General features: G+C 44.1%; 1 protein-coding gene across 1 annotated transcript in view; it reads left to right on the forward strand.

Moving 5' to 3' along the window:
- The window catches only part of T265_08247 (hypothetical protein), a gene marked incomplete at both ends in the record, with an annotated part of 13,467 nt that extends 7,604 nt beyond the window's left edge, over positions 1 to 5,863 (forward strand). The window contains 2 exons of the mRNA XM_009173994.1: positions 4,356 to 4,429; positions 5,525 to 5,863. Of these exons, the coding sequence (XP_009172258.1) occupies positions 4,356 to 4,429; positions 5,525 to 5,863 (413 nt within the window). The remainder of the gene's footprint in view (positions 1 to 4,355; positions 4,430 to 5,524) is intronic.
- Positions 5,864 to 11,125: the final 5,262 nt, after the last annotated feature.

Below are 11,125 nucleotides of genomic sequence, written 5' to 3' on the forward strand. Positions count from 1 at the left end.
ATCATCATCATCATCATCATCATCATCATCATCATCATCAGCGTCGATAACCATTCGCAGCAATCTCAGTTTAGAGCACTGGCGTTTTGCAGATTTTGCATCCCTTTGGCTCGGAAGCGCACGTGTGACACCCTCAGGGCTTCACATAGCAGGTCAATCGGCATATGGTCCTTGCATTCGTTGACAGAGGACTAACAAAGCCGCACTTCTGTTTTAGTGACACGAAGCTATGGAACTCTGCGTGCTCAGGACTCCATCGATCTTTGTTACTTAAACATTGGCAATCGAGTTAGTCAAAAATTGGGCTTGCCGAGAACCGGTTACCCTCGAATCCTGCACCATTGCACCACTATCGATTAGGCTGCTACCTCATTTCAAACTTGGGCCCATCCGCAGGTGACACAAAACATGCTTAAAAAATGAGTGACTTCCTGTAAAAGGTCAAACAATCATTAACGGCGTTGTTGGATTGACAGACCACAGCTTTTATTGTTTGAGATCCGGGAACAGGCAGGTGCAAAGCGGAAAAGCGTTTTTTTCAACTCTCGTCAGATGGGCAAACACTTTGTAGAAGTAAATATCTACGTGATGATCATAAAGGCTGATTCATTAGTTGAAAAACAATTCACGCGAATGATGTTCACAACTTCTTGTCTGTTAGGACTAAACCTCAGTTTTTAGCTTGTCCGCTTACTGTTTTAACGATTCACACCGATTCACGCTGATTGAGAACAACTCATTCGCCGCTTCTCGTCACAGAGAATTTCGCTCACCCCAGATGAATATATTTGATTAGAAATCGTGGATCAATACACGTCCCAGAATCACAGGCCTAGAACTCTGCTCACCCCGGGGTTGTGTGGAACAATAAACCGGTTGAAAAAAAACGTGTTGTTTGTTTCGATCGATCAGTCGGAATCCCCAAGGCAGGAAGTAATTCGGTCTCCGCAAAACTGTTTCACACTTCGCGTCCAAAAACTCAGCTTATGCTTTCGAAGTGGCACATGGTTGAACTTCTAAAAAAAGAAAGGTTTAAGAAGCGAACATTACTCAGATATATCCATTAAATGTGACCAGATAGCATTCATTCTTGAGGATTCACAACCATCGCCGGAACATTCTAAAACGTTTGATAAGATGGACAACTTTCCGGGGCGATATATTTTTTTATAGTTTTTATCGCTTTTTTGGAGCAAACTAATTCTACATGTAGAGTAGTAGACTACTTTCAAAATGTCCGTGAGTAGTATTTTAGGAGGACGAATAGTTTGCGGTAAGTGTGGAAGCTTCAGTTGAGAAGTCTTCAATCGAAGAGTCAGTCAACATGTGAAGGCTGAAGGATGAGAAGCGTTGTATCTTGTCTAAAGAGCGATTCAGTCATATTGCTCATCAGTCACTTGTGGCAAAATGGTTGAGCGTTCAAACTACTAATGTAACCATGATACTACTGATGGAGAGGCACGCGAGTAGTATGCTTTGTTCTTGTAAATTCGCTTTACGCCTCTTGAAAAAGGAGATCTGTTGCGGACGTCGTGGGTTCGCTCTGTAGCATTTGCTTGGATTTGAGCAACAGTCAATGAATATCCAGGAAAGTTCAAGAAGACGCGTTCAGGAGAAGATGGATGTTCATTTTTTTGTAAATAAAGGACAAATGAGAGTCTTGCTTCCCTGTTCAGTGGTCTGTAGCTGGTCAGTTCGCATTTTCTAATAAATAACTCCGCAGCGCAGCGACTTTCCAGCATAGATCGGTCTCACTGGAGGGACAAATTCCCAATTGAAAACGTTGATTACGTATTTACCGAGTAGTATCTCAGACTCATATTGGCGACCTGTCTCAGCTTTGTTGAATCTATGAAACTCCCAAAAAGAAACAATTTAAGTGATTTTGTTCATCACTCTTCGAAGAAAAAACCAGTCTCTTCAATGTGCAAAAAATGAACCAATCAAATTCGTTTTTTAATCAATCCCAATAAAAAAAGGTCCACTGACCTACATCATCTGTCCTAAGTAGGCAAATCCGCTGAAAGAACTGCTTTGATACGTAATTTCATTTTACTATTTGCCATGTAATTTGTCATAAAATTCAAAAATTCCTTCAAACATTCGAAGGAGTGCATCGAATTTATTGTCAATATGTTGGAGAGTAAGCCACAAGATTTCCCCTCACCCCCAAAGTCCATTCCTCTTCGTTAAAAGCTGCTGAGTGATTCTTATATGATGAAGGAGATGCCAACTAAACGTGTTTCAAGGAATCCATTCTTTGACCCCCCATATATATGTGTATGTAATAGAAGGAACTATCTAAGGTCTTGGGCAGCACTCAAGCAGAGTCGGATGGCCTGAACCAGAATATTGATCAGTGGAACCCCTACAAGTGATCCCTTCATCAGTAATTAGTTGTGGCGCCCACCTATCAAGGGGTGTGGGCATGAGAGTTAGTTCCATAGCAAACTGTTCACCGCTTGTGAGTGTTCGTCGATTAGACAGCTGTTACTCACAGGAAACTTCACAATGAGGTCACTGTAATTCGCTTGATCGATCGGGATCAAGTGGTCAGTCGGCGTTCACAACAGTGTACCGATTGAAAGGTAGTCCTTCCAAGGTTTGTTACTCACAGGAAACTTCACAATGAGGTTACTGTAATATGCTTGATCGATCGGGATCAAGCGGTCAGTCGGCGTTCAGAACAGTGTACCGATTGAAAGGCAATCCTTCCAAGGTCGCAACGTCGGAGGCCAGTACAGGTGAATTCGTGTCACAGAAACGTTCCCTGACAGTTTGTACCAAGTGCCGTTTTCAACTCATGCAGGTATTTTAACCAGGTAGTTCTACTTGTCACTCCACTTACCGATGAAGGGAAAAAGGCCTCCGATGAGGAGTTATTTATTAAAAAAAACACCAACTGAACAGCTACAGACTATTGGACAGGTAAGCAAAACTCACACTTGCATATTGTTTGTAAAAACTGAGTATCTCGAACGCGTCTTCCTGAACTTTCTTGGGTATTGATTTACTAGCAGTCGAATGCAAAAGAATGCTAACAAGCAATCCCACAAATTCCGTAATAAATCCCACTTTCTAATAGACGCAAAGTGGAGTTACGGGGAAACATACTACTCGCATGCCTCATCAGTAGTATTCACCCATACACCGATAGACACTTTAATAAAAACGATTATATGCATTATCAGGCGCCACCAATAGGACGATGTGTGCCAGACGGACCAAAGGTTTCCGCCCATACAGGTGCCCGAGACACTGGCTTAGTCTCTCACTACTTCGGACGGATGGAGACTGACAACACCAAAGCAGTTTGACATAATTCTCTCGGACACGAGCTTCTTGGGTAAGCAGGCGAATCACAAAACCTAAGATTTCGGCCACTGTAGCGCAACTATGTATTATTCGACAAACGATCTGAAACGCCAAAATGCTCTCTCTCTCGCTTGTTCTGTGGCTGTTCAACCACAATCTGTCTAAGCAGATCGGAAAGCACTGTCCTAATTAGCCGTTTTTATGCAAATCGAGTTAACAAGGCACGTTTCCTAATCTGTTTGATTCGAGCATCCGAGAAATTCCGCTTTATTCTACTGATTTTCTAGAGGAGGACATACTACTCACAAGGTTGCTGAAAAATGTTTGACAAGCCGCGATTAGTTTCACCATTTTGATTGGTAGGCGCTGTCCTCGACCTTGAATCAACCTTATGTCCTGCTTGGAGACGCTATTGCCGAGACGCACAAAGGTCGAATCACGCAGTTTTGGATGGATGGCTTACCCTCTGTTGACTTTTATAACCGTTCACATATTTTCGTAATAAATAGGGTCTCCTATCAAAATGAATCATTTATCACTTAGCTGTCCGGAATTATAACATTACCCGAAGGTTTGATGTCGTGAAAATTGAATTTAAAACTGATTCAAATGAGTGTTGAAGCGTTTTTTTTGAGACCATCAGTCACACAAGCTCTGTTGCCGGGTGGGTTTGTCTACAGATCTAACTGCAGATATACCCCCACAAGGTAAGGGACTGACATCGAGGGTGCTTCACAGTTTGAACTGTCTCTTGTGACAACCTCCGGCGCGCTTGTCAAGATAAACCTATGAGGAGGCTCAGCATTCGCTGAATTGCTCTCAGATCGGCAGAACGAATGGCGACTGATTTCGCAGTTGGGTGGGCGTGATATTTAAAAAACGCAAGGTGTTGACTTGAACGCGATGTATTTGATTTGTTTTGTCATACCACTGATTGCAGCTTGACATGCGAGTGCAGAATTTAGTCGGAAAAAAATCGCAAGCTGACTTGCCAGAACGAATAATTTCACAATTGCTCACGAAGTCGCTTTTCCATATAGGGCAGACCGGTCTGGTCGACAGGACGCCTCACCCACGCCAACGCCTGCGCATCGGCGCATCGCTGAAATACGATGTAAGCTTACTTAACTGCACAGTGTTCATGTCACTAGAACTGGCGATGAATAGTTGACAATAAAATCGTCGGTGAACTATCAACATAACAAGCTGCTTTGTTTGAAAAAATCACAGCTTACCAAGGCGAGGAATGCGTGAGAACTGCCTCTTATATTTAGTTCACAGTTTGAAAGTTTCGAAGGTAACTTCACTGTCGAATCGGAGTGTGATTGGTCAGATCTCAGGATGTAAAACCTATCGGTCCAATAGGATTTGAAACTACTGGCTATTGAGTAGATTAGTTGGATCGGAGCTAACCAATCACATCGCTCAGACATCCGGTCAACCAATCACATCGCCCAAACGCTTTCAGACGCGATAAGTGATGTGTTAAGCTTACTTCGTTGAGGTTCGAATGTCAGATGCCCGGAGTTCATGACACCGCACAGCCAATGATGTGTACTGTCGAAGGGCTCTAATAAGAACGGAAGTCAAGGTCAATAACCCTTCCAAGACATCACGAGGACAGTTCAGACAGTTTTAGAACAAGATGTATAACTAACTGGATTTTATTCGGGAAGATTGGTGTAGAACTGTAGAAAATCCCGTGGAAGGCCACCGCAGTATGTCAGACTTTCAGGATCTTTCAAATGAACCTCACATTCGGATGGCGAACGCCTTTAATCGAAACTGTTACTTCTAATTGGTCTATATCTGAGGTTTACAGGAGAAGGGAGGGGAAATGGCTTTTGGTTCAGTTCCAAGCACCCAGTTTGCTTTTTATTACCTGTGCGCTTGAAAATCCATAAATTCGAGGCATACTAAGTTTAATAGTCAAGATCGTTGAACTACTAAAGTGCTCTAAGCCATCAGAACAGTTTTCTGCGATTGATACTTGTATGTAAAATCGAGGACGTATCCTCAAACACCAAGCGTGCCGCCGAAATCTCAATTTGTCAGGCCACATTTCTGATTTGAAAAACGATGGGAAGGTCGGTGGAATTAGCTCTGAAGCTTACTTAAAACTCTGTCAAGACTCTTGAAGTGTATCCTGCTGTCGAAATAGCATTTACGGGTAAGTGGCGCCTAGAAACTGGGACAGAAACCTTGCTAGACAATTAAACCGCTCGCGGACAGACGGATTTTATCACGCCTGATCAAGGACACTTTCACGGCAGCGAAGCAACGGTGTCATGCCGTCGACGATGATAATGATGATGATGATGATGATGATGATGATGATGATGATGATGATGATGATGATGATGATGATGACGATTATGATGGTGATGATGATGGTTCGGATGATGATGATGATGATGATGATGATGAGGAGGAGGAGGAGGAGGAGGAGGAGGATGCTGATGATGTGGATGATGAAGAGGATGCAGATGATGTTGATGATGATGGTTCGGATGATGATGATGATGATGAAACGGTTGGGACGCGCTGAATGAACCTTATTGATGAAATGCCTGTTGCAGTGACCAGGTCAGATACGAACTTTCATCGCTTTTTCTGCGTTGTTGAGCTTGGATCAGGTGAACACTAACGTTGCAGAATCCTGCTCAAAAAAGCTTCTGCATGCCTGAACAAATTGCGTAACCCATATCGTCAACGACAAGGTCCGTCTGCTTGGATCAACGGACTACAAGATATAAAACAGAACCAAGACAAGACCACTGCTTTTTGTGTTGGTGAAGGCTTTCAGTGCACAAAACTACAATGGACTTGAAAGTGGACCATCTTCAAATTCGCTTGACGTCAGAACCCGCTTGGATGAAACAGAAACTCAACAATTTTTACCCCTTAATTAGTATTCACTGGTAAAAATCACGAAGTCGCTTTGTTTTGCTCGGCAAAACTCCACTCTATTCTGCTTGTGAGTAATCGATCGAGAATGAATATTTATGGCTGTCGTAGAAAGAGTAACAAGGAAACCGATGATTCGAATTGGTAGCCTCTGAACGTGAGGAGTTATACTCAGCATCAATTACAGCGTTCTGGCGACATTTTGCTCAGTGGTGAAAGCCCATTGGGTAAATGTAGCACCTACATCCGTAGACAGAAAGTTTTAGTTTCCCACCCGTACTCTCTCCTTGTCACCTCTTTCAGTGCCGTAACAAATGTTTATTTGATCCCCTCGCTCTAAAAATGTGACAGGAATGCGACTGTGTACGCACAAAGTGCAAAGAGAGGGCACTTTACGACAAAAGGAATTGGGCGTACTTTTGTCAACAAATTCTTCCTGGTGAGTGAATGGCACAGATGTTTAGCAAGAAACAACTGTCGACGTAGGCAAGTCAGATATCACGCGCCCAATGATCGTTTTTTCGAAGTTACGCTAACGTCATGTGCGATTTGACCGTGACAAAACATGAATTTGAAGGGCTTAAGATTCGATCGCTCCCGGGGCAGTTACTTCATCAATCCAAGACGAATACAAATAAAGGCTTAGTGGTCAAACTACTGTTTGGGGGTTGGGGAGAATTTTTGGTCTAAAAAACTAGTAAAATTATGTTTTGTTACATTGTCACATGCGTTTGGTCGTGTTGATACTTTTAGTAGGTACGTACTTGCGGCATTGCCTGCACGCATCTGTGCAGACGTCCGAGTAAGGCACAAGTGTGTACGCACGGAGGCATGCACGTCAGCACGCATAATGACTCCTACAAATGCACTTACGCACCACGTGCGAGCCAACGCGCGATGTGCGTGCCTACCCATGATGTGCGCACGAATGCACGCACGGCAGCACCCCACTTACAGCCATCTCTGGGCGTCCAATCAGATCACACCCGAACATCTGCTGCAATCAGCGCTACAAACATGCTTCAGTGAGACGCTTTACCCGAAACGTGAAGCAACTGATGTTCCGGTGGTCACTGCACTCCCCCAGGAAAATTGACGCGCGTCATTTAAACTCAGTTCAAAAGCCTGATGGCTGAAAAAGACTTCAGGCTTGTCTGGGCCTAGAAACAAGTATCGCAACTAACTTCGTAATCAGGAGCTCCACTCATAAACCTGTGGATAGCGAGTTATTTGAAACAGTGATTGAATTCCGCTTTTTGGGTCTGGGACACCTTGATGGAGTATTCCTCCTGAGTGTCAGATTTTCTCAGTTTGTGTGCAGTAAGTGGTACCGGGACAATTGGGTTGAGTCGGTCAAACTTCGTAATCAGGAGCTCCACTCATAAACCTGTGGATAGCGAGTTATTTGAAACAGTGATTGAATTCCGCTTTTTGGGTCTGGGACACCTTGATGGAGTATTCCTCCTGAGTGTCAGATTTTCTCAGTTTGTGTGCGGTAAGTGGTACCGGGACAATTGGGTTGGAGTCGGTCAGGGGGGAGCTGGTTAAGTCAACATTATTATGCTCGGGTTTGTACTTTTAAACGATGGAAGTCCCACTGGTAACCGCAAACCGCCTCATATCATCTCGGCTGATCTAAAATTTTTCTCCAAACGTTTGCCAGTTCTACGCCATCCAATGCATAAAGTCTAGCAATTTCCACCTCCCGGGTCGCCGGTCGTTTTGGTGGCTTTGTTTCACAGATTCCATCCTTCCCAAATATGTTCTTTGCTCAGCATCTGGTACATGCTTTGCCGCTGCCGAGTCCTTGACTCTCTCCAACAATCGAGAACTTCGGACTGACATCAAACACTGGTCAAGTCGGCTAGTTGTCAGGATTCTCCTCGACTGACTGCCTTAAAACTCGGTCAACCTGGTAACTTATTCCAATGGTATGACGGAACTTTTGTGTTAGCTGATTGTTTACTAAACCGTTCTGAAACGATGACTACTCAGTGTGTCCGGAACACCTCCCAACTGAATGGTGTACAGATCTTTATGACGGTGCGGTGCGTTGGAAACCAGTACCGTTTTGGTTCCACATCGCGGCATCAGATATTGGCCATTAAAAGTCAACTTTGGACAAATTTAACTCTGGGAAAATGAAGCAAGAAGAAGGAAGAAGTTTTCAAAATTGTTTGTGACATCTGACGTCGACAGTCGGACTGGTAACCAACTGGTATCCGTGGATTACTGTGGGGCAATTTCCTGGGGCTTAATAGAAATTTCAGAGGTTCGATTAATCCTTTAACGCGGTACCACTGAGTATCTAGTCCCCTTTACCAGCCCACCGTAATCAACCAGGTATTTCGCCGTATCGTTTAATCCGTTTCTCACAGTTCTTTCTTGCTTTGATTACCTCCTTTACTATCCATACCGACCTATCCCATTACGAAGTTATTTATTAGAAAATGCCAACTGACCAGTTACAGACCATTGGACAGGGAAGCAAAACTCTCATTTGCATCTTATTTACAAAAACTGGACATCCGTCTTCTCCTGAACGCGTCTTCTTAAACTTTCCTGGATATTCATTAACTCCTATCATTCATCGCTCAAATCCAGGCAAATGCTACAAAGCGACTCCACAAATTCCACAACAGATCTCCCGTTTTCAAGAGATGCAAAGCGAAATTCCACGAACAACACATACTGCTCGCGTGCCTCCTCATCAGTAGTACCACCGTTACACCAGTTGTGCCACGCCGTCGTCTTCGCCTCTCCCCCCTGAGGCAAGAAATTGCACGCTAGCGATGGTCTGAAAGAACCGGGTTGGTTGCCATGGTGCTTAGAAGAGGGCCTCAAAACAGGTTCGACCTTACCACACTAATGACGTGGTCATTGAAGGTAAACGCCTTTCGTTTTAAAGCATTTGAAACTGAGCTGACATTTGGAAGGTTACATAGCATCTTGGAAGAAAAGTATTCTTGGGCAGTAGGTTTACGCAAACTAGACATTTCCCGTATTTCGATTCGCTGCCCACAAAAACCCTAAATATTTATAATATGATGTTCTAACTGTACAGTAGTAATGATAGAATCGAATGTGATACGGCCTTCCAGAGATGGATTTGAACATGCCTTGTCTCAACAAATGCACTCATTTGCATATCAACTTGGTTTTCAGGAAAGACTCCGCGAGGGCCGCCTCAGTTGGTACGATATTCGAGGTATCGCAGATATCGTAAACTTGGGGACTGCGTCTGCCTGATGAGCCCGAAGTGGAAGGGCGGAATTGGTCGTGGGCTGTCGGAGAGTTTTCAGCAACCTTGTGAGTAGTTTCCTTTATGAAATGATACTGTGATATCTCGAATATCGTGCCAACTGAATCATGGGGCGGCTTGTGCGCAGCACATTCAGCTGGAGAACATGATAAACGAGAGATTCAATTGAGTCTCTCGTGAAAACCGAATTGATTTGCAAATGAGTGTATTACTCGAAAACAGTCCAATTTGGGCTCAAGTAGAACACAATGTTAATGGAAACTTGGGGACCGCGTCTGTCTAATGAGCCTCAAGAAGGGCGAAACGGGTCGTGAGCTGTCGAAGAGATTTCAGCAGCCTTGTCAGTAGTATACTGCTCCTGTGGTTCACCGGTGTGCATTCGTCATTTCATAATTTGACAAAAAATAAATTAAAACGACTGCTCACATCAGGCAGACAAATGTCTCGCAGCTAAAACCACAAAATCGATTTTTCATTTTTGAATTCTAGGTGAACCAGCCTAATAGTGCTCTCGTTAGGGAACCCAATGGTGCTTCACATCAACTGCCTCACGTTTCAGTTGGTACGATGTCCAAGATATTGTAGGACACTTCTCTATACTACTTATAAGCAACCTTGCCCATTAACAGCGGCTGAATTTCCAAATGAGTCCACTTCGCCGGTCGCATGCATTCGTGCGCTCATTAGATTGAGGGAACTCCGGCACTTTCACCTGTCTAGTGAGACACAACTGGGGCAAAGTCGGTCGTGAACTGTCGCGGAAGAGTATGGCCGAATGTAGCGAACCCAACTTGATCCACCTGGTCAGATCAACACGTTCATAACGAGAATCTGGTGTCACCTTGATGACACAGTTACCAAATATAGAAAAGTACTTGTGAAAATCAGTGCCATGGCTGCTCGCTCCCCGAAAGCGCTGGTGGAAACGAAGGTCTAAGAAGTGGAGAAAGCCTTCATAAAGAGAACCAATCGCGCTTGATCCAAGCTAATCCGATCACCCTGTCCGGATATTGGTGAACGAACCTCTGTGAAGGGGTAACGTCGTTTTGAAGGATGGGCTGAACACTTCGTAGAGCAGTTTGCCCACGGTCCTGGAAGAGAAAAGCCTCTTTACTTTGGGTACAGCAGATGAAGGAAGGAGTGGTCATACAGAAGTTTGGCGGATGAAAACTCGTCACAAAGTGAGTTTTGCGAGCCACCAAGTTTGATATTTGGTAACCTCGCAAAGAAAACTGAAAAAATAGGTACCCATCAATGTGATATAATCGCCTCGTTGTATCTCTACACAAAGTGGTGTCCGTCAGGGATGCACAATTTCCCCATTCCTTTTCAACTTTGTGATCGATGAAATAATGTGACGAACGCTGAAGGGTCTCCAAAACTCCGGGGTACAGATAGTCTGTGAAGAAAACTTTGTTGATCTGGAATATGCAAACGATATCGTTCTCATGTTCGAAGAGGAGGAGAAGGTGCAGGTGTTTTTGGATGAACTTACTAAAGTCATCCCGTCCTTTGGTATGCACTTTGCACCCACAAAGTGTAAGGTCATGCTTGTGGACGTGCAGTCACTGAACACGCCACTTACAATCCAGGGAGAGGTACTGGAAGTTGTGGAGCGTTTTACGTATCTTGGAAGTTGTA

This window comes from Opisthorchis viverrini, assembly GCF_000715545.1.
Source record: "Opisthorchis viverrini unplaced genomic scaffold opera_v5_205, whole genome shotgun sequence".
Lineage (NCBI taxonomy): Eukaryota > Metazoa > Platyhelminthes > Trematoda > Opisthorchiida > Opisthorchiidae > Opisthorchis > Opisthorchis viverrini.